General features: G+C 39.6%; 1 protein-coding gene across 1 annotated transcript; it reads right to left on the bottom strand.

Annotated features, from left to right (window-relative positions):
• Window positions 1–5,066: 5,066 nt before the first annotated feature.
• LOC133904059 (uncharacterized) lies at window positions 5,067–6,502 on the bottom strand. The gene is made up of 4 exons (XM_062345536.1): window positions 6,192–6,502; window positions 5,717–6,070; window positions 5,449–5,593; window positions 5,067–5,339 (listed from the first exon to the last, which is right to left on the bottom strand). Exons 1-4 carry the CDS (start codon window positions 6,500–6,502, stop codon window positions 5,067–5,069), a joined length of 1,083 nt encoding a protein of 360 aa, XP_062201520.1.
• Between the last annotated feature and the right edge of the window lie 18,790 nt (window positions 6,503–25,292).

The raw sequence follows: 25,292 nt of genomic DNA, 5'->3' as shown, positions 1-25,292 counted from the left end.
TGTGATGTCCGCCGCCGGTGACGAATTCATAATAGAGAGAGAGAGAGAGAGAGAGAGAGAGAGAGAGAGAGAGAGAGAGAGAGAGAAGGGATAACAAATTATAGATAGGAGAAAGAGAATTCGAGGTAGGGAATCAGAGTTTCGTTTCTTTGATCGGTCGCTCTGAGAGTTTACTCACAGCGTTTTATACTGCTAAGTATTGGTGCGTTACAATAAAAATATAAATATTTGATATAGTATCATCAAGCACAAACTCGAGGTATAGAAATGTAGATATGCCACGAATATTGGGAACAGTATCGTAGTTTAATTTTAGATGGGACCCGAAAAAGGAAGGAAATTATCTACTAATTTCTCTCCTAATTTGTTTTAAGTAAGTCCGAGGCAGACGACTAGAGGAGATATATGATTATGTGCCTTAACAAATTTCTTTCAAAATTATCACCTTTCTTCTATTCTTGACCCAACGCACCTCAAAACCGCGTACAGAAGCAAGAAGCAAGAGAGACAAGAACAAACTGTAAGAGTTGCAAAACCAACACTCCTCTTAGATGGATGTGAACACTAGATTTCGGTTAAGGCCATATTAAGAGTCATAGCGCAAAGACTAAAACAACTTGACAAGAAACTCCTAAACACAAGAGAACTAGCTGTCAGAAGAAGGGATTCTCCAAATTGATGGATCTAGCGGGTTGAAATGGTTCAAGACCAAATCAGATAAGATAATTCACCCTATAGCAATACGAGAAACACCTTTTATATGACCCAAAACAAGCATTTCTCAAGGAAAACTAAAATCAAACAAGAAACACCAAAAACATACACGAAAGCATGGGAGCCAAAAGCAGAAGACTAGAAGGAGATGAACTCAAGCATATGCAATAAAATTTTCTTCACTAAGCTCAGAGGAACGCTCTTTTTTGACAGATTACAAAGTATTTTCCTCACAAAAGCTCTCATCTAAACATATGCTAAACATTCCTCTCTCCCTCTCTACACAACACAAGTGGAAAGCTTTCAAAACTTTCTAAGACTCTAATGGCTGGCTTTCTCTTACCATGTAAGCCCTACTCCTCTATTTATAGGTCTATAGAGTTAGCTTAACCCTTAAGCAATCATGTCTCTAAATTGTCCTTCACTTACCATGCACTCCAACCTACCATCTAGGGTAGTTTCGTCCAAATTTTTCTCCGTCCATCGGATGACCACGGCGCCTTCATAACTTAGCCCTGTCTTGACGTAAGCTTTTCGATGATACCACATGCACTCTATCCTCCCACAGTTTTTATAGTGAAACTGGGAAACCGCCTTGTACGCTTCTTAAAGTGTGATTCACAGCCACTTGCTTACACCTTAAGCAAGTATTCTGATGTTGATGCGTGTACTCCATCTTACGATCTTGAATACTGGTAAGTCTCTCCCGCTCCCGATCCCATGGGCCGTTTTGTCACTTGCACTGGTATCCCTTTTGTTTGACTTTATCAACACTTCTTCTTCATCCTTCATCTCATGCTTTACTTGACCTCCACATGTGAGAAACCAAGTTGAAATGTGTCTTGGTTTATATGTGATGAGTGATTGACTAGTTTGTGGATTTGGTTTGATCATTTAGAATTACTTGAGCATATATATATGTTGCAAATAAAATGGAGTTTAATGTTTTTGTCTCTGAGTGTAGGAAAATTGTACTCACCGGATGATCCAGTATGTAGAAAACTGTACACAACGGATAGTCCAGTGATCAGAGGCAGTGCACACTAGAGTATTCTTTCTTTGGCAGAAAAATTTGAATGTTGCATCAGATGGTCCATTGTTTAGGGGATGTGAACACTAGACAGTTTTCCAAAGAAGTTTGTTTTTGGTCCTAGAGAGAAGATACACACCTGACAGTCCGATGATGAACTATGTGAGCATCGGAGGCTTCACTGGACCATTTAATAGAAATGTTGCAAAATGATATCTGATGCAGTTGTACTCACTGGATGATCCGGTGATGGACCTTGTATTCACCGGAGGCTTTTCCAAGAGGTTTCTAGAGAAGGAGTCATTGTACTTATTGGATGGTCCTGTGTTCAGAGACTGTACACACTAGGATATCCAGTGTTTATGTTTTTCTTTGGACTATCTTTTTCAGCAGGGATTTAATTTGAACTAACTTGTGATAAGTTTACATATTGTTTTGGAGATACATGTCTGCTTATCTCATGATGTGTAGGTGATGGATGTAACTTGGCGGCCGACGGCGAGATGATTGGGGCCAAGTAGGGTGCTTAGTGCTAGACAATTGAGGAGGCTAAGTGGAGTCGAGAGTGATCCTAGATGCGCACATAGAGGTCAAGCAAAGCTTGAAAGGAAAGATGAAGATGGTGTGTTGATAAAGTCAAGCGAATGATATACCAATACAAGTGATAAGGAGGCCCAAGGTATCGGAAGCAGGAGAGACTTGCTGGTGGTCAAGATTGCAAGACAGAGTATATGTGTTGACATCTCGATGCTTGCTTGGGGTCAAAGCAAGCAATAGTGAGTCACGTTTTGAGAAGTGTGCAATGCGGTTTCGTGATTTGGCCTCAAAACCGTGAAAGGATGAAGTGCACGTGGCATCATCATGAAGCAAGCGTCGAGGCGAAGCTAAGTTGTGAAGGTGTCATGACCGTTCGATGGACGAAGTGGAAAATGGACCAAAATGCCCTAATAGTAGGTAGGAGGCTATGATAAGCGAGGAGTATTTTAGAAACAAGGAAACTTAAGGGCTAAGCTACCTCCCTAGGTCTATAAATAGAGGTGTAGGGCTATACGGAAGATTTGAGCTAGCTATTTATGTTTGAGAGCTAGGGTTTTAGTGGAGAGATGATATGCTTAAACTTTATAATAGGTGAGTTTTTGTAAGAAGAAAATACTTTGTAATTTGTCTAAAATAGGGCTGATCACTTATTGAAATGAAGTGCAAGTTTCCTTCCGTGTTCGAGTTCATCTCCTTCTAGTCTCCTTCTATCGGCTCCGTATTTTGTTGCGAGTTTTTCCTTTTGGATGCTATTTTCATTTTGATTTTTGAGCTGAAAAATTTCAGCACCTTGTGAAGTCATTGTCTTTGTTGTTAGAGACATAAAATTCGCACACATATATATACAAGTGGGTATTGAATTCTCTTGCCTCTATTATACCAATTTGGGGGATTTTCTTCTCTAGGTCACTTGTGTTGATTCAAAATTGTATGCTTTTGTGCACTAAGACACATGAATTATTCTTGAGTGGAATAAATGTGTCATATACCATCCGTGGAGCCATGTTGTCTCATAACTTCCCTTCTTAAATAGTCACTCTAGTGTTTTTCTTCCGTTAGTGTTTTGAGGTGCGTTGGGTGATCAAATAGGAGAAGGCTATAAGTTTCAAAAGAAATTTATTTAGACACTTATTCACTCACTCTAGTTTCCAATCTCAGTCCTACAATGTGTACAGTTAGGATCACTATTGACTCCACCCACCCCCCTCAATCGTTTGGTACCAAGCTCTCCACTTAGCCCTGATCTCTCTACCATTAGTCGCCAAGTTGCATCCATCACTTACACACCATAAGACAAGCAAACATATATCTCCAAACTCATCTCAAGTTAGTAGAAATCAAACGCGAACACTAGATATTCTAGCGTGTGCTCCTCCTGAGCGTCGGACCATCCAACATGTGCAAACGATCAGGACGGGCAACTTACAATCCTCTCTACAAGAAATATTCCGGTGTGCTCTTCAACTCATCGCCGAACCATCCAGTGAGTACAATTCCACCAGAACATCATTTGCATCATCTTTGCAAGAAAAGGTTTGGTGATCTCTCCAGCGATCATTGTACCCATTGTCAGATCATCCGAAGTGTACTTCAATTTTAGTTTGTGAGTTGGAATGCTTCGGCCGGCGTGTACTGCATATGAATGCCGGACCATCCGGTGTGTTCATTTTCCTCAGCACCGGATCATTCAGCATATACAAAACACGTCGGCTCAATTTCCTCTACAACTTTGGTTAGTCATAATCATAATTACAGTACATAAATATATATATGTGTGTATGCAAGCCCACAAATCAACAAACTAAATCCGTAACCTTGTCAATCACTCATCGCATACAAAATAAGACACATTTCAATTTAGTTTCTCACTTTATTTATTTCAAATCTGTAACAAGTAATGAGATAGGAAGATTAGAGGTGATGATGGATAGTAAGAGTAAGTAAATTATTCAAAATTTTGAAATTTTTATTAGGTGAAAAGATAGCAAGAAGAATAGGTGAGGTGTGAGCAACTTATGTTTTATACTTTAAAAGAAGAGATTTTTGCATCGTGCGCACACATTAACCCTCTGGGCCCACAGCATTGACCATGTTTCCATATAGTTTTCACCCGTAGTAGTAATTGCGGCAGCGGTGGATTTTCAATACTGAGTGGGGTCACACTACACATGATTAACCAGTGCAACAGATTTTAGCATACAAGTTACTTCGACCGGAGGCCTTGTTAAGCTAAATATGTGGCGCCAGACACGGCAAGAAATGGTAAAAGACTGCTACATACGGTTCAGATTTAGTGTGGTGGCTACACGCCCGCTTGGGTTCATGTGTCTCCGCCCCTGAGTTATGCGTCGAATCACGAAGATAGAAGCACCTCTTGGAGTTTTACTTTGCCTGCAACTGTCTAAACCTGATATCCATACGCGCGGAGATGCGTGCAGTGGTACAATGTTGTATGCGTGTGATAGAGGTTTCCCTCGCATGTGTAAGTGTGATGTGAGCTGGTGCTGCATGTGTGCCTTCCATGTGGTCGGTTAAAAGGAAAACTTGTATGTATCTTTTCTACATCAGCAAAGCTACTATATATAAGTATGATTTGCTAGTTATGATTATAAACACATGGAGTTACTATAATCATGCAGCTAAGACCTTACCATGCACATATATATTCGTCCCACTTCATCCATGCAAGGTCGGCATCATGACATAACAACCCATATATACTCTATTACCCATCCCCATACTAGTATCATCATGTCTAGCCATACGAATCTTGAGAGGCTGCTAGTCAGTAGCCATAGAAACTGTTGCTGCTCTGGCTGCTTGGCGCCTGCACTTGAGGCAGCGGATGATGCTGGTCGAAGCTGTAGATGTGATCGATCACGTTGACGGCCGCCGCCGCCCTCCGCCGCTTGTAGCTCTCCTTGAAGCACGCCTGCCGCAGCTTCTTGGTCCTGTCCGTCAGCTCGATGGACGGGTTCTCCTCCATGAGCGCGCAGCACGTCTCCAGCGCCAACAGCTCCTGCTGCACCGCCGCCGGGGACATGCCGTTCCCTATCTCCTGCACGTAACCACGCACGCATGCGGCTTTAATTAGAACGTGGCGATCGAAGCGGTGATTTGCCATTCGAACTGAGCGGAGAGTGCATGCGTGCTGGTCGATCGTGCACCTGGACGTTGAGGATGAGAGACTTGAGGCTCTTCATCTTCCGGTGAGGCCAGCGGGCGACGCCAAGCTCGCGGCACCGCTTCTTGAGCACGGTGAGGCCCACGTTCATCTCCCGCGCCGCCTTGGTGATCGGCATGTAGAAGTACCTCCGCAGCTCGTCGAAGCCGATGTGATCCAGTCTCGTTTTCCCACCCGGAGCTGATCGGTCGCCGCTCCTCCTCCCGCGCGGCCGTGGCAGTGGCGGCGGCGGCGGCAGTGCTGCTAGTGACCTCGCTCCGTGCTGCTCCCCATGATGCATGACGGCCGTTTCGAAGGCACTAGCTCCTGGACGGTAACAATCCACCATGGCCATGGACTTGTGATGATCACGGGCGTCCTCGCCTGCATTCTGGCCGACGGTCGAACTGTGAGTTGAGGGCTGCGTCCTGGCCGGATGGGGATCCGCCGGCACGATCATCATCATGTCATCAAGGATGCCCTTGTGCTCGTCGGCGTCGCCGAAGGCCTCAAGGTCGATGTCGCCGAAAGCGGGGGGAATGGGCGGGAGTTGGTGGCCGTAGTACTGATCGCCGGCGGCGGCTGGTGGGCCAGAGAACACGGGCACGTAGTAGCTGTCCTCCGACCTGATCGACGACGTCGAAAAGCCGACATGTTCAGGAGTGAAATGTTACAGTACCAAGTACCGAAACGACATGTACTATGAAATGATGAAGACAATATTCATGTTGGAGCGAAGGAACTGACCTCAGATTAATCAGAGCTGACGACGAGCAATCTGCAGCGAGGGCGCCATGAGAGGCGCCAAAATCGTTCTTGCAGCCCATCAGTTGACCGGGAGGCGCGTCGGCGGGGATCGGCAGACAGTCTTCCACGCTGAGGATTACAAATTGCATCGTCGTCAGCTCTTCATATCGATCAGTAGGAACACAAAGACGCTGCAACGACACTGACCTCAATGCGAGAGGCGACGACGAAGATGAGCACAGCGGAGGGAAGTCGTCCAGGGCTTGGTACCAATCGGCGTCACCGTCGTAGCAGCACGGCACCATCTCCATTCTCGAAAGACGCCCAAGCAACCCAAGGATTCGAACGAAGTTCTAGATGAAGAAGAAGATGTTGCACAGCTACAAAGTTGAAGCAGATGCAGTGTATAGCGAGCGCGCGCGCGCACACACACACACATATACTCGCACGATCACAGAGAAATAGCAACGGTTAGTGATGTATGTGAACATGCGCAATCAGCGTGAGGGGGAGAGAGATGAGAACGATCATGAATGCATGATGGGGAAGGGATGAGAGTGGCAATAATTGCGAGAAGATTTTAGTGGATTCGGCTGCGAAACCGATTCAGGTTCTAACTGGCAGTACATGCACGCTCGAATGAAGGCGTAGCGATAGTGGGGGCGTGTGTTCGTCGCGGCTTCCCGAGGCGGCGAGCGAGCCAACTCATTCATTCCCACGGCGGCGGGGCGCGCGCAGTGAGAAACGGCGCCTTCGGAGGATCATTACTCCGGTGTTCGTGCTGATGCGGAGGGTAAATGGAGTAGTGTATACTTCGGAGAATCAGTATTGAGTATTGACTCCTCTGAGATGTCGTTTTACAGTAGGTTTTTGGTTTGTTCTCAAACAGACGTCGTTCTGGCGTTTTTGTTTTGTTCCTTCGCACTAACTGGTGCCTTGTTCTGTGTAGCACACTCTAAAACGACTACTAATTCCGAACGGAGAAAAAGATGGGTAATTTTGCAGTGTTCTGAGCCCAAAACTTTTGGATAAGTCGATCTGGCTCTTTTGCTACGGCTTCAAGCCAAAAATTGTTGGAACATTTTGGCATTCAAGTCAATAGCAGAGTTGAGTTAGAGATGATGAAACAATTATATATTACTCCAGCAATATTGAGAGGCACCGGCAATGGGGATACACGCAGAAGAAGCGTCGGCCCGTGGAGGGCGTGAGCAGGTCGTCGTCGTCACCAGCTGCGGCTCCATCCCGAGGAAAAGAGAAGGATAAGAAGAGTCATTGCCTTCTATTTTAAAGGAAGTTCGAAATGAGGCACATGGGAAAACGAAATTTGACAATGGGGAACTTGAAATGTTATCACCGTCATCAGTTTGAGGATGTAATGATCTATTATCACATACAGTTGATTCATATGTATGGTATCATATATGGTTTCAACAAATATCACATGTGACACTGAGAAACTAAGTTGAAATATGCATTAATTTATTTGTAATGAGTGATTAGTAAGATTGTAGTCTTGATTTGATAAGTTTTAGGTTGCTTAAGCATTTCTATATGTTGCAAATATAATCATATCTGACCTAAAGTGAAAAGGAAATAAAGTTTATGTTTTTATCTCTGATTCTAGGAAAACTGTACACACCCCAGATAATCTGGTGATCAGAGGTAGTTCATGTCGACGTATTATTTCTTTGACGGCAAAATTTGAATGTTGCACTGGATGGTCTGGTGTTTGGGGGATATAAACACCGGAGCATTTTTCCAAAAAGTCTGTTTTTTATGCCAGAGAGAAGATTTACACCAGAATAGTCCGGCGATGAGCAAAGTTAACACCGAAGGCTTTACCGGACTATTTAATAGAGATGTTGCAAAATGAGGTTTGATGCAGTTGTACTCATCGGATGATCCGGTGACGGATCTTGTACTCATTGGAGGGTTTTCTAAGAGGTTTCTAAAGTAGGAATCATTGTACCCACCGAATGGTTTGGTGTTCAGAGGCTGTACGCACCGAAACATCCGGTGTTCATAATTTTTCATGGTTTTGGTCCTTCGACAGAGATTTTAATGTTGGGCTAATTGGAGATATTTTTAGAGGTTTGGAGAAACATATTTACTTGTCTAATATTGTGTAGGTGATGGATGTAACTTGGCGGTTAACGGCGGGATGATCAGGGCCAAGCGGGGAGTTTGGTGCTAGATGATCAAGAAGGCCGGGTGGTGTCAAGGGTGATCCTAATTGTGTAGATGGAGGTCAAGCAAAGCATGAAAGGAAGGATGAAGATGACGTGGTGATAAAGTCAAGCGAAGGGGATACCGGTGTAAGTGACAAAGCGGCCTGAGTGATCGGAAGCGGGAGAGACTTGCTGGTGGTCAAGATCGCAAGATGGGGTACATGTGTCGACATCGGGATGCTTGCTTGGGGTCAAAGCAAGTAGCATTGAGTCACACTTTGAGAAACGTGTGAGGCGGTTTCGCTGTTTGGCCATAAAACAGTGAAGGGATGAAGTGCACATGGCATCATCGCGAAGTAAGCATCGAGGCGAAGCTAAGTCATGAAGGTGTCATGATCGTTCTATGGACAGAGCGGAAAATGGAACAAAATGCCCCGGTGTTAGACCATTGTAAACGAGGGGTATTTTGGGAATAAGAAAATTTAAGGGCTAAGCTACCTCCCTAGACCTATAAATAGAGGTGTAGGGCTGTAGGCAAGATTTGAGCCAGCCATTTGAGAGCCTTATGATAGGTTTTAGAGGAGAGGAGAAGATAGGCTTAGCCTTTGTAATATGTCAAAGCCTTTGTGAGAGAAAAAAATATTTTGTAATCTGTCTAAAATAGTGCTGATATCTGTACTTAATGAAGTTTATTTTCTCACATTTGCTCATGTTCATCTCCTTCTAGTCTCCTTCTTTTGGTTCTCTTGCCTCGGGTGCAAGTCTTTCTAGCTTTCGTATTGATTTTTGCTTTTCTGATTGAGCTGAATGTTTTTACCTTGTGGAGCCTATTCTCCTTATTGTTAGAGGCATAAAATTTACACACATATCTGTATAAGTGAGTATTGAATTTCCTCGCCCCTATTCCATCAACTTGGGGTTTTTTCTCTACGTAGCTCGTGTTGATTCTAAGTTGCAAGCTTTTGTGCACATAGACACATGGAATGGTCTTGAATAGAAACTATGAGTCATATACCATCTGTGGAGTCATGTAGCCTCAGAACTTCCCTTGTTAAATAGTCCCTCTAGTATTTTTGCTTTCGCTGAGGTTTGAGGTGTGTTGGATGATCAAATAGGAGAAGACCATTAGTTTCCAAAGAAATTTGTTAAGTTGCCTATTCACCTCCCCTCTAGTCACCAATTTCGGTCCTACAATTGGTATTAGAGCCAGTTTGATCACTTGTTGACTTTAACCAACTATGTTATCCATAGGCAGCAATGGAGAGAAGTGGGTAGATTATGTTGTTTGATAGTCGAAACTTTTCATACTGGAAGGTGCACATGGAGGCTTATCTTCTAAGTCAAGGAACTGCAATTTGAAAAATAGTTGATTCCAACTATGAGATCCCTACTGCTCATACGACTTAGGATCAAATCAAACAGTATGAGGCCAACAACAAGGCCATAAATATTTTGTTCACAAGTCTGAGTCGGAATGAGTTTGATAGGGTCCAGCACCTCCATACTACCCATCAGATTTAGTCTACTTTGAGTGTTTTTCCTGAGGGCACCAACCAAATCAAGGCTCGACGCCAAAGCACGTACAATCAATAATATCAAATGTTCGTGCAAGACCCTGGAGAGTCGTTGGATACCATGTTTGCTCATTTGATGGGATTGTTAGCAATCTGAGATCCACTGGAGTTTTGTTCTACTCTGATCGTGAGAGGGCGATCAAGCTTCTCTATGCCCTTGATCGTAGCATATGGGAAGTGAAGATCTCGAGCATTAAAGAGTCATCCAGTTATTAACTTATAATAAACTATTCAGTAAGCTTAGGTCCATTGAGATAGCCAAGGCAGCTTGGATAGGTCTTAGAAACACTCTGTCTCAGAACATGGCATTGGTCTCCGGATCGAATGGTGGAAATCAGGCTGGAGCTAGCTTTTCTTGTGCTAACACTGCACAGAGTGGATTTGCTTTGTCTTTCTTGGTTTCTATAACTGAGGAGCAGGTTGACACACTGGATGATGAGGACCTTGTGCTCACTGTGAAGAAGTTCACTCGCTTCTACAATAATTGCCAAGACCGCAGAAGGGGTGGCCCTCGTGCCTGCATTGAGTGTGGTGACACCAGTCACTTCAAGGTGGACTGCCCTAAGCTCAAGAAGGGGGAAAACCACGACCACGACCACGACAAGCACAAGAAGAAGAACAAGAAGCACTTCTTCAAGAAGAACCGTGACAAGATGGCTAAGAAGGCAACTAAGACGGCTTCTAGGGCATTCGTGGTAGCTCTCAACGACATTGACACCTCTTCTAACGAGGAGGAGAGCTCAGAGGAGGAGGAGTTGCTAGTGAAGGACAAGAATAATAATAATAATAATAATGACTTCACTAGACTCTGCTTCATGGCGAATGACAACAACGATAATGACCCCAAGCTATATCTTCCTACGACAAATTTTCTATCTAAGTTGATACCTTGAATGATGCTATCGTTAGCCAGGATAGGTTACTTCAAAATATTGTGTGTGAGTTGAAGGAACCTAGGCCTAAGTATGAGTCTATTTATACTAAGCTTGCATTGCTTAGGTTTAGGCCTGATGATGAGGAGTGTGAGAGTTGTTTAGTTGTTATGGCTGAACTTACCGAGCTTCAGAATGTGCAAGCTCAAGTCACTAGTTATCTTGAGAATGCTGAGAAGAAGCTCCTTGAGGAGGAGTCTAGGTCTACTCTCTTAGGCGCTTGTAAGAATTTCCATTTGCTTGCAAAGGATGTTGAGTTGAAAGCTAAGCGCATTATAGAGCTAGAATCTAGAACTGAGAGTGTTGAGAGTTCTAAAGATGTGTAACCGAATTGCTCCACCTGCACTATCTTTCAGGATAAACTAAGTTAGGTTAGAAGGTAAGTTCAGAAGCTCTTGACTGAGAATGAGTATCTCCTTTCTTTAGTGGAGAAATGCTCAGAGGGTAAGGGAAAAATGAATTTGATCTTGATCAAGACCAAGATGTGTGCTGACAAGGCAAGGTTGGCTTTGAGTTTGGGCTTTGAGAGAGTTGCTTACACTAGTCCTGACAAGACCATCTTCATTGCACCAGCTACCCTAGAGTTAGAGAAAGCCAAGATCAATACCGCACAATCCATGCCAAAAAAGAACATACCTACACCACAACCCAATACAACTTCACAACCTAAGATAATGGCACCTGTGAGAGAGCCTAGAATGACCGGTAGTCGAGTTTCCAAGAGACGCTATCATTGCACCTACTGCCAGAGAGAGGATCACCTTGTTGGGTTTTGCTTTTGCCGTAGGAGAGATAAGAGGCGTGAGTGGGAGTGGAGCACCTGAGACATATACCGCCCCTCTGTTGGTGTACATGAGCCATTTTCTCGCTCCCACCCATAAGTTTCAAACACTTTTCAGTCTCTTCCTAGAGGTTTTGCCCGACATGGATCTGATCATAACTCATATGGTTTTGGATCATGTGTAAGAGGCTTTGATTTTCAGCACTTTGGCTTACCACACTTTCCTCTTTGTGTTCTCAATCTCATCCATCTATAACATTACATTGCTAAGCCAAGATGTAGAAATCGGCTATATAAACACAGGTACAAAACCATCTTTAGTAACACTAAGAAAATCATAACCTGAAAGGTCTTGACCAGATAGACATTGCACATTCTCATGTTGCCAATCTACCGAAATATCAGCCAAAACAACAAAACCGATGTATCCACATGGATAATTTCTACTTCATGATATACCCATTGAATTAAGAATTAATGCAAGTTAGAAGGTACACAACGGTTTTTATGAATCCAATCATGACCTAATAACACGTTGTAGTTACCTTGCACATCGGTGATGAAGAAAGCCGTAGGGACCGTCTTGCTCCCAATAGTCAGCTCCATAGAAATCACACCCTTGGCCTCCGTAGGATCATCAGTGAAGCCATTAAGAACCAAGTTTGTTTTCACTAGCTCACTGTCCTCTTTTCCTAGTTTCTTGAAAATTGAATATGGCATTAAATTCACCGTAGCTCCAATATCTACTAACATCTAAGAAATTGGTCTTCCATCAATATGCCCTTTAACATACAATGGTTTCAAATGTTGGCTCGATTCTTTAGGCTTTTCAAATATAGCCTCCTTTGGACCAAGATTCATTCAATTGAGCAACCTCATCATCAATAGCCCGAAATTCTGAAGGTAAGATAAAAACAATATTGACAATCATACCCTCACGAGGTGTAGAATCATCGCTAATCACCGGAGAGTAATCTAACATGTCATCCTCATCATCACTAGGTGATACAATAGGTTCTTCAACTTGCTTCACTCTCCATTCTTTTCGAATAGGCATCATCGGCTTAATTTCATTGAAAACTTCATCTCTCACCTTTTCTTCTCCCAATTCTTGCTTGAGTAGTCTTTATAACCTTCTCTTTTGGGAGTGTGAGACCTCTAGGACACCATTGAGGTCACGGTTTACTTCTTGGCAGCAAGGATATCTTCCTTCCAACCTTCCGATCACCCGAACTATTGACCGGCTTGGCACTAAAAGTAGTTTCTTCAATCTTTGGTGCCATAGATCGTGGTACTTCTATAGATGGCACCACTTTGGTCCCAAGATCAGTATTAGACCCCTCTATAACTTCATCTTTGTGGCTGCCACTCAAACCGCCATTAACTGATTGTTTTTGCACTTTGTCTTCCTCAACAACCGGCTACTTCTCCTTCAATTTCAGATCTGATTTCTCACTTGAAATACCCAAATTATTCACATGATACACCTTTTTAACTTCCCTCCTATCTCTCCCACCGTTTAACCAATTCCTAGAATGAAAACAGTCTTGTCTAAAAGGAGATAACCTGTCAAATGCCGATTGTCTCGGTGCTGTCCACTCCAGATAAAATGGCTCAAATGGCATAGGAGGTGGTGCCCAAGGTCCACACCAAGCCCACGGCGGATACGGACGATAAATCATAGGAGGAGGTCCCCACATCATAGGCATCAGTGGCCTAAAAGGAGGAAACATAGCTGCTGCAATATTATTGTCCCATTTCCTCTTTCTCCTTTCAAACTCATGCTTCAGAGGTGATCTCAGATGTTTAAAAGTATTCGACCGGTTGCTTCCCCTTTGACCAGCTTTGCCACTCCGAAAGGACAATGATATCTCCTAGAGGGGGGTGAATAGGTGTTTTTATAAAAATTCATCCCCTTTTTCCGTTGGCCTAAACTTACGGCGAAAAATAAACTAACAAATTTTTCATAAGTGAAAATCCTAAATATGCTAGGCTGAACTAGTGCACAATCACCCTAGATAAGTGTGGAGGTTACAATCCTAGGGTTATAAAGATTACTCAAATGTAGCAAAAGATATGCAATAAAACTCAAAAAGAAAATCCTAAAAACATTGTTTATCTGGAGTACCCGGATACTCTAGGTTCAGAGCTGATTGTACAGAATCCAGACATTCTGTGTTCAATACAAAACCTCCGGGTTCAGCAGAGAATGAACTCGAAATTAAAATTAAACAGCGCCTAAAGGGTTCTAGCTCAAACCAAGTGAAGTCATGTGTTCCAAGTGATAGTTCCAAGTAGATCCACAGAGAACCTACAATCAAATACGCACGAATAAGTAGATTGAGCAAAATACACAAATATTAACCAAGAACACAAGGACGTGAAAATAAGAGAGGAGACACGTGATTTGTTTCCCGAAGTTCGGACACCTCCACTAGAGGTTCCTACGTCCCCGTTGAGGGCTTGGTCACACTTGAGCTGGGTCTCTCTCAACCATTTTTCTCGCCAAGCTCGGTCACACTAGAGCTTGGGTTTCCACTCTTGATTTCTTCCATTCTAAAGGTGAAATCAAAGCCTTCACAAACTTCCCGTGACACACCGCAACCTTGGATGCTCGCTAGCGACGCCTATCTCCCTAGGTGCTTCACGCTCCAAAAGTAATAAATGTTTCGCGAACTTCTTGTCGATGAACTCGAGTGCTCAGGATAGGAGATATGCTCACTTGCACTCAAACTTGAAATCTCTCAACTCAACTCACTTTTCTTCTCAAATCACACGCTAGATTGGAATGGGAGGGAGTTCTTTTGGCTCTATAAGTTTTTTCTTTCGTGCCCAAGCAGCCCCAAGGGTGGGGGTGAGGGGTTATTTATACCCTTCCCTCAAAACTAACCATTATATAGCTTTTTTTTACTAACCTGGAGTATCCGAGTCAACTCGGAGTCTCCGGGTTGACACTAAAACGCATAACTGAGAGCCCTGGTCAGAGTAAAGTCCGAAGACTCCGGCCACCCAAAGTATCCGGGTCAACCCGGAACATCTGGATAAACACTTTGGCCCTAACATACCACCTGGCTCAGACTTAAATCCGAAGACTCTGGCCAAACCGGAGTATTCGGGTCAGCCCGGAGTGTCCAAGTTCAGTACAACTGAGCCTCTGAAAGTGGCGATAACTTTTGATCCTAAAGTCTGATTTCAATGATTTTGGACTCTACAGAAAGTTTATTCAGAGGGCTACACATCTCAATTGAATTCATGATCCTAAACATATTTGATCAAACTAGAAACACTCTGAAACCCAATTTGGACACTTCCACACTTTTCGCACCGAATTCCTAAAGCGAACTCTCACTTTAGATTGATTAGAAACTTTTGAGCACTGAGACACGACAATTAGCTTACGTTGCATCCATCTTAATAGTGTGGCATACCTATACTCAAATTCAAATGTAAAACTCGCTTGAACTAATTTGAGCCTTTGAATACCTTCAAGTATTGCTTCTTTCTTTCAAACCTTGAGGGTTGCCAACGTCTATATCGTATTCACTCTATCTTTTCTTGATTATTTGTGTGATTGATGTGAATCATCCATAGCTTCCCATAGCCTCGCACGGTATTGGCGCAAACCCTTCACTCACTCTTAACCACCGCCTTGGTCCTTCTGCGCCAAGCCATTTGCTTGCCCTTCACCATCGGATGGTCCATCGCAGCTGAGTCTTGCTTGCCCTTCACCGTCTTGCCATTGAAAACCATTTTGTATCCGACATCTTCAATAAATCCACTTTATCATATATGGAGTCCAATCTTGTTCTTCACTCTTGTCATATAGAATATCTCAATTCAACTCATACCTTCTTAAGAAACCTAACCCCAACTCACTCTCAAACACAAAGAACATGGGTTAGTCATTAAAACTCAATTGGCAACATTATACCTTTAGTCACTTAGTCTGCACAAGTGACTTAGCCTTAATGTTTATTATCGATCTTCTTTGAGCTTCTCCTTCTGAGCATCACCTAGAGCTCATTCATCTTGATGCATATCTCTCCTCCATGCATCACCTATGGAACAACCTACTAAAAATTCTTCAACAACATTGCTAGTTGATAGGTATTTTCATTAATTACCAAAACCACACATAAGGGCTAGATGTACTTTCAATCTTTCCCATTTTGGTAATTGATGACAATCTCACTAGATGCTTATATTTGACAAAATTTAAAGTTCTAAGTATACATTTAATCCGAAGACGGATGTATACAAAGAACAAGTTTTGGAAACATCAAACATCACAAAGGTATTTGAGATTATCAAAACTAGTTTTACTAGCATCAAACATCACAAAGGTTTTGATGTTAGTAGAAACCAACATATGAATATAGTAAACTCCCCCAAAATCTATGCATGTGTGAATGAATCTTGAATATCATTGCATATATTGTCTATCTCAAATTTTGGATGGAGTTTCCTTTATACATATGAAGCAAGCATGACAAAATATATATGAAAATGAATATGCTCATCCAAAGAGAAAAGTTTTCAAAAAAAAAAAAAAAAAGTTGCATGATTTTGCTTTAAAAACTCCACCAATTGACATTCTCTTTACAAACAAAATATCTATTACAAATTCTCCCCCATGAGCAATAATTCTCCATAAGCAAAACTCTCTTACAAAATATAACATGTAGTCTAAATTCTCTCCCAATTGATATCAATGCCAAAATAGAATGATCGAAACAAATTCTCTCCAATTGACGTCAAATTGGCAAGAATCATGAAGGACTTGCTAAAAGAGAAATTTTCTTCAAAACACATTAGCTCTATCCCACAAGAGGAAATCATCGAAAGCTAGTGCATGATCATATATAGTGTAAACTCCTAATGATATGTGAATTTCTCGTAATTTGAGTTAAACCAAATATACTTATCCAATTATGAACTATGTGAGGAGAACAAGCTATACAATAGGTCAAAGGGGTTTGAAGAGATACTACAAGAGATTTAAAAAAGAATACCAATAGAAGGGAAATACCAATTGAAATAGATGCCAATTGAAACAAATTCAATTTGAAAACTAGTCAAGCATGAGTCCGAGATTAGGCACAAAATTGAACATATCGAAATAGTTGACATTATAACGAATATCTCGTTTAGCACAAAGTGTCAACATCTTATAAGCATACATGTTCAATAAGGCCAAACAAACCAGACTAAAAACCTTAAGCATAAGATTTTGCGATTTTCATCAATATTGTATATAGGAGCAACTCAAGCATTTGATATGGATTCTTTTGCATATTTGGGATTGAGTGAATCATAAACATGATTATAAAGTTTCCACAAAAATATGCTAAATCAAATTTCTCATATTTGTAATAAAAAAGTTTTTTAAGCACTTGCAAGAAATACACATTTTCACAAGTCGTTTTCATGCTATGATGCAATATTGAAACTTATGTAGATTGCATAGATTTAGAGCAAGTTACTTGATTTTGGTGACTTGTTCATCTCGGTAACTTGTTCATCTCGGTAACTTATTCATCTTTACTTGATATTACTTTGATATGATACTTCCTTTTGATTCCAATTGAAGTTGAAGAAGACGGTCTTCTTTATAAGTACTAATTGAAATAGTAACCTTCTTAATGAAAATCCAATTGAAATGATCTTCTATTTGGAAGAAATTTCATTATGATTAATCCAAGCTTCCAATGTATCTCCATTGTACCTAAAACTCATTTAAATACAATATGCTCCCCAAACTCATTGGGTCCAAAGAGGTTAGCAAAACCCACCATATAGAGTAAACTTTTCAAAGGACAGTGCATATGAAATAGATACCAATTGAAAATATGTACCAATTGAAAATAAATGAAAATACTATGCACTTTTTAGCCATTAAAAACACTTGAAGGAAACTTACTCTATATGTTGGATCAAAGAAGGCAAACATGCTATATATATTAACATTGATGTCAAACAAGCATCCTCGTCACTTTTAAGATCCGATAAAGATATAATTTAAACAAAAATAGCATATAAGGCTTGAAGATACCAAATGAAAGATAAAATAACAATAATGATGTCCAAATTACATCTAAGACCAAAAGATCAACAAACGATCATTCACAAAGTTCAACAAATGAACTAAATAAAGATTGAGCATATAGAGACATGAAGAAATTCTAAACATGATAAAAAAAACTTATCTCAAGCAAGTATATGAGTAATGATTCAAGCATTGAGATAGCAAGTTTTCAAAAACTCTAAATGGAAAGTTTCTTTGAAGAAACCAATTTTCCTATCAAGGGAGTAAAAATGAATTCTTTCATACAGAAGGAAATTATTTGGAAGTAAAAATTAAAACAAAGATGATCAACAAGAATTACCACTTTTATTGCTACAAATTATAAGAAAACAATGGTATATGGAGATATCACAAGATGTTAATTGCAACAAGGTATAAATCAACTTTCTTTCAAATAAGTATGTGAAGAAGGTTTTTAAAAAAGCACCACACTTCAAAGTCATTCTTCACAAAATCAACTAACACAAATAAACACATAAAAGCCATAGTTGATTTGATCCAAATGAGAAAAGATTCAAATTAAAATCTTGAGATTAAAATATCACTAGAGAAGTATCAAGAATCTCATGTTTTAATTTAAGATCAAATATGGATAAATTAATGGATTCTTGCAAAATTAAGTTTTAGATGAGCTTGACATACCACATAGATACTATATAAACAATGATATCAATTCTAAGTGGTATTGCTCAAATATTCACACTTTATAGGTATTTAAGATGCACAAAACATAATACTCTCCCATAATGTGAAATTCTATTAATTTCTCTAAAGGAGCCAAAATAGAATTCAATAAGACGGATAAAATCAAATAAGGCTTTAAAACCACACAATCAATAAATGAGTGTGCAATGCATCCTATCCATACTAGTTATATGACCTACAAATACTAGTCGGTAAGAGAAGCTAGATGCGCTTTACAAATTCATAGCACACTTAGCAAACAATCAAAACATGTATGGATATGAAACATAGGCATGACAAGATTGCAATAAAGTTTACACATGCTAGGATAAGTATAAACTCTAAAAAAAAGCATAGATACAAAACCTACACATACATAGAGCTAGAAACTTCCAAAATCCGGAATTTCTGGATACAATCTGGAACTTCTGAGTTCAGAAGCACTCAGATATTCTAGCCTCACCCAGAACTTCTGAGTTTTGGAACTTTTTAGAAAATTATGTAGAACAAAAATCTAACACAATGAACAAGAATACAAATTTAAGACATTGTAATAGAATGTTACCTTTATAAAATAACATTGGATAGACAGTAAATATATTTCCATATAACTCAGCTCTTTAAACAATTAGATAGCTCTTCAAATAAATAGTCAAGTCTCCAATGTCAATTCTCATTGATATCCTTGAGGATATTCATTTCACAAAGAGACTAAACACAAATTTTGCTTGAAAAATATTAGTCTTAAAGAACAACACATAGGATGAGCTCCCCCTAAATATGTGCATCCAAGTACTTAAATTACTTGTAACATACACATAGTTCGTTCAAGAATCTAGAGGAATTTACCCTATATTTTGATTTAAGGCACAAAATGAATTTACAAAGGAAATACTTGTGCCAAAAATGAACTTACAACCATGATACCATGTAGATTAAGTTCATCTTCCATATATATCACCAAGTCCAAATCCTCTAGTATTTCTTTTACCTTATATAGCTCACAAAGACACAAAAGGTAAAATTCAAAAGAAATTGTAACTAGAGGTTTTAATAATTACTATTCTTCTTTTAAATGTCTCCTTGAACATCATTGATGGGATGATCTTTTGGATTCTTGATGAGCTATTGAACGAGGCACTTGTAGTGGAGGTTCAGTTTTAACTCCTTTCTTCATCTCAATATACCTCTAACTTTCTGCAGATTTCAGAACTTAGCCAGAAATATCCGGTTTACAAAGACCGGAGCCTCCGAATTCAATCCAGCATATCCGGATTATCCAAAAAGCTAAGATTCTTGAGGTTTTCATGAGTCTTGATCTTTTCTTGATTTTTTTATGACCACCACCAAGTATTCATTGTCTGCATCACTCACAAGACTTTGCTCTATAGAGCATTATTAAATGCATCACTTTATAAGAATGTAGACATTTAAGCAAAAACTACATAACCAACTTTGAGTGTTCACAATCACAAAAAAAAATTGTGAACAACTCACACCTACACAAGGTTAAGGAGGCTAGATATTTCAAAGTATGTACTTGTTACCGAGATGTCATTGGTTCTTGATGTTGGATTAATAATCTTCATACTTTACGCCCTTTCCGTAAATGATGAGAAATATGATTTGAAATGAAACTTGATACGAGATTTGCAATAAAATTCTTCTCAAGTGAGTCGAGTTTCAATGCATCCCCTAGTACCTATTTAGCAAATTAAGTACTTTGTGGTACCCAAGCCATGTTGGGCCATTTAAGGTTAGTCACGAGAAACTTAGGTACCCAAATAGCCCTTACATTAACATGAGGTGAACTAATCACTTTAGCAACACAAGTATCACTCTTAACCTTCCTAGGAAAATATTGATCATTATTGAAAGAGATAAGCTTAGGAATGTTACCATTGGGATAATTTTTACCAATGTGTCCCTTTTCGCGGCATGTGTAGCAAATTTTACCGTCAAGCCTCTTCATTTGAGGCTTCTCACCTTGATGACGATTTTTTTATCCCTTCGCTTGTATGATCTTGAAATGGCTTGAGGCCTCTTCTTTTGATGTTGATCATCATGATGAGAATTTTATTGATCTCTTTATGATGGAGCTTCTTCCTTCATAGAACTCTTGTCTTGTTGTTCCTTGATCAAGTATCTCTTCTTCTTCTTCTTCAAAGGGCAATCCCGAGCATGATGATCCTCTTTCTTGCATTTGAAGCAAGTCATGAGTGTGGTAGTCTTCTTTTGACCTTGACCCTTCCTTTTGGCATTGTTAGACTTGTTCTTGTTGGAATTTAATCCAAGTCCACTTTTGTCTTTTAGATGTCTTCGGTCTTTAAGCATCTCATCTAGAGTGGTCTTCTCTTTGAAGCACCAAGTTAATTCTTTCTTCAAAGAATTAACTTGATCCTTGAGCTCCTTTATTTCCTCTACAAGATTAAACTCACAAGTGGAACTAGAGGATACATTAATGTTAGAGCAACAATAAATAGTAGACAATTCATCATTGGATATTGAATTGATATTAAATGAATTGCTATGACTAGGACATGTTAAATCTACATTATGCAAAGAATGTGTGATATTATCCAGATGAGATTTATAGGATTTTACCATTATGATCATTACCTCATGAGCTATTTCTAGCATGGTATGAGAAGCTATAATATTTTCATGAGTGCATAAAAGCTCATCATGATTTTCTTGTAATTCCACATACTTGCTAGTTAGCTTTTCAATTTGAGCCATTAGCTCAACATTTTCCTTCTCCAAAGATGCTATATGAGAAATAGAGTTAGTAGCACGAGTATCATCAATAGGAGAAATAGTGAATTTATCCTTAGATAAAATATTACAATTAGGACATGATTTTTCTAAATCCAATAGAGGCATAGCATCTAATTTATAAATTAAACAAATATACTTAACTTTAAGATCCCCATAAATATTAGATAACGAACTATAGGATTCTTGAAGTTTTTCATATTTCTCATTTAAGCCCTTAAGTTCTTCTATTTTCTTAATAAGAAATTCCTCTTGCCTCTCGAGACTTTCCTCATGGCCTTCTATTATGCGCATGAGTTTGATCATTTTAGGCATATCCTTTTTTCTCAAAAGATCAAATCTGAGCTCATCACTGTCACTAGCACTAAAACTAGCATTGACATGATTATCCTCACTAACCGCTTTCTTTTTACCTTTTGCCATAAGGCACAATGAAGAATCGGTGTGAGGGGATGAGCACCTTAGATAAGTGGATGTTTCACTTTCAAATTGAGGACAATCCACGCTATAATGTCCATATTGATGACATGTATAGCACGTCCTCCTTGATCTTCCTTTAGATGGATCTTTCTTCTTGATTTTTGTTGAGATCTTTCCACCTAAGATTTGTCTCAAATAAGCTTCTATTTTCTTCAAAGTATTAGTCTCGTAAATACTAATGGAAATAGATGCATTACAATGAGGACAATTGACCATATCATCATGATAAATAGGTATTTTTGCACTAGATGATACGCAAGGGTTAACAACACTAGTGGATATGAAATTTTTACTAGTAGTGTTGTCAAAGTCCAAAGGAAGATTTGAACACTTATTAATCTCATTCACCATATCATTACCTTGCTCGGATTTATCAATTGGTGAGGTGGATGACAAAATGACATCCTCTTGGATAAGGGAGGAAGTCATTTGGTGCTTTCCAAGATGTGATGATGAAGTAGATCATTTCTCAAATGACATCTCCAGAAGAAGTTCTTCTACATCACATTTGTACTTATCATATCTTTCTTTAATAGTAGTCTAAATGAGATGAGTATCTTCAAACGACAAGATGAATTCAACCACATCTATACTCAAAGCATTAAATAAAGCATTAGTGGCTGGAGCATTGAGGTGTATGCATTTCTCTTCCTATTCAACTGATAAGAGTTTATCACTAGGAGGAGAAATACTCACATCTACAACTCACTCTATTTGAGGATCCATAGTCCTAAAATTATGAAGCATGCGAGTACTCCACTAAATATAGTTAGAGCCATCTAATAGGAGTAGTTCTATATGCACTAATTCACTAGTCAACATCTTTACTCTCTAGGTGGTAAAACCCTAAAAGAGAGACTTGATTCTAATACTAATTAAAAGTACAATGATGTCGCCTAGAGGGGGGTGAATAGTCATTTTTACAAAAATTTGTCCCATTTTTCCGTTGGCATAAACTTGCAGCAGAAAATAAACTAACGGATTTGTCACAAGTGAAAATCCTAACTATGCTAGGCTCAACTAGTGCACAATCACCCTAAATAAGTGTAGAGGCTACAATCCTAGGGTGACAAAGATTACTCAAATCTAGCAAAAGATATGCAATAAAACTCAAAATGAAAATCATGAAAACACTGTTCATCCGGAGTATCCAGGTAGACTCGGATACTCCAGGTTCAGAGTTGATTGTACAGAATCCGAACCTTTTGGGTTTAATCTGGAACCTCCGGGTTCAGCAGAGAATGAACTTAAAATTGAAATTAAATAGGGTCTAAAGGGTTCTAGCTCAAACCAAATGAAGTCGTGTGTTCCAAGTGATGATTCCAAGTAGATTCATGGAGAACCTACAATCAAATACACACGAACAAGTAAATCGAGCAAAATGCACAAATATTAAGCAAGAACACAAGAACATGAAAATAAGAGAGGAGACACGCAATTTGTCTTCTGAATTTCGAACACCTCCACTAGAGGTTCATACGTCTCTGTTGAGGGGCTTGATCACACTTTAGTCGGGTCTCTCTCAACCTTTTTTCGCACGAGATTCCTAAAGCGAACTCTCACTTTGAGTTGATTAGAAACTCTTGAGCACTGAGACACGACAATTAGCTCACGTTGCATCCCTCTTAATAGTGCGGCATACCTATACTCAAATTCAAAAGTAAAACTTGTTTGAACTAATTTGAGCATTTGAATACCTTCAAGTACCACTTCTTTCTTTCAAACCTTGAGGGTTGCCAACTTCTATATCTTATTCACTCCATCTCTTCTTGATTCTTCGTGTGATTGATGTGAATCACCCATAGCTTCCCATTGTCTCGTACAGTATTGGCGCAAACCCTTCACTCGCTTTTCACCACCGCTTTGATCCTTCGATGCCAAGCCATTTGTTTGCCCTTCACCGCCGAATGGTCCATCACAGCCGAGTCTTGCTTGCCCTTCATCGTTTTACCATAGAAAACCATTTTATATCCCACATCTTCAATAAATTTACTTTATCATATATGGAGTCCAATCTTGTTCTTCACTCTTGGCATATAGAATATCTCAATTCAACTCATATCTTCTTAAGGAACCTAACCCCAACTCACTCTCAAGCACAAAGCACAAGGTTAGTCCATTAAAACTCAATTGATAATTTTATACCTTTAGTCATTTAGTCTCCACAAGTGACTTAGCCTTAATGTTTATTGTCAATCTTCTTTGACCTTCTCCTTCCGAGCATCACCTAGAGCTCATTTATCTTGATGCATATCTCTCCTCTATGCATCACCTATGGAACAACCTACTAACAATTTTTTAACAACATTGTTAGTCCATATGTATTATCATTAATTACCAAAATCATACATAAGGGCTAGATGCACTTTCACACTCTCATACTTAGCCAAAAGTGCATTGAATGTAGGTTTTGGCTTTTCAAGCTTCTTAGTGACTTTTTTTTGTTTTCATTCACTTTCCAACGATCAACCTCTAGGCCACTAGTCGACTCGACCTTCCCTTTAGTCGACTCGACCTGAGATGGCTGAACCAATACTTCCTTGCCTTCAAAATTCACTATGTTGATAATGAATGGATCACTATCTAGCTTCATCATTGCATTTTTAGCAAACTTCAATCATCCTTCATTAATGGCCAATCGAACCTATCGACAGAAGACATTACAATCATTAGTAGAATGAGAATAAGAATTATACCATTTGCAATATGCACTCTTCTTTAACTCTTCTGCCAATGGGATAACATGATTAAGATGTAAGTTAATTTGCTTTTCTTGTAGCAAAAGATCAAATATTCTATCACACTTAGAAACATCAAACATGAATTTCATCTCTTCTTGTTGATTCTTTTGTGGAGTCAGCTTTAAAGCAGAGCATCCAAATGGTTTAGATTTAGATTTACATGTCCACTCAGCTATGCACATATCAACACTATCCACATCCGATGAATTGTCCTCATATTCGACCATATTAATACCCGAATGATCCACTTTGTTCTTCTCACTAAATTTTTGGACTTCTTTATACTCTTTGGCATGACTTTCTTAAACTAGAGCCCATTGTAGAACTTGATTCACATCTGAAAATTCTTGCCCCTTTAACATTTCTTTTATGTGTGCGTGCAAACTAGCAAAAGCTAATTCAGCAAGATCTCTATTGGATAGTGCCGAATTAAAACATCGGTTCTTAGTATCTCTAAACCTTCTAATATATTCAGATACAGACTCATTATAGTTTTGTCTAACCAATGTTAAATGAATGAATCTCAATTTTGTATCTCCAGTATAGAAATACTCAAGAATTAGGTGCAAGCGAAGTAAACCATGTAAATGCATTGATGGAAAGTGATAAAAGAAAATAAACGTAATCTTAAAGCATCACTACCACCAGCTTCGCCACATTGTGCAAGAAATTACCCTATATGTTCCATCGTGGTTCTACCATCCTCGCCATTAAACTTAACAAAGTCAGGCACCTTAAACACATGAGGATATGAAATTGTATCATAGTAATCGGGGTAACATTTTTTGATAAACGCATGCTCTACCTCTATGTTTTACCCGAAAATGCTCTCTCAAAAGACTAGCCATTTGTTCCCTAATGCTCTCATGTCTTATAGG

This window comes from Phragmites australis, chromosome 2 (assembly GCF_958298935.1).
Source record: "Phragmites australis chromosome 2, lpPhrAust1.1, whole genome shotgun sequence".
Classification (NCBI taxonomy): Eukaryota; Viridiplantae; Streptophyta; class Magnoliopsida; order Poales; family Poaceae; genus Phragmites; species Phragmites australis.
The sequence above is the reverse complement of the archived record's forward strand: the minus strand, read 5'-3'. Positions and strand labels throughout refer to the sequence as shown.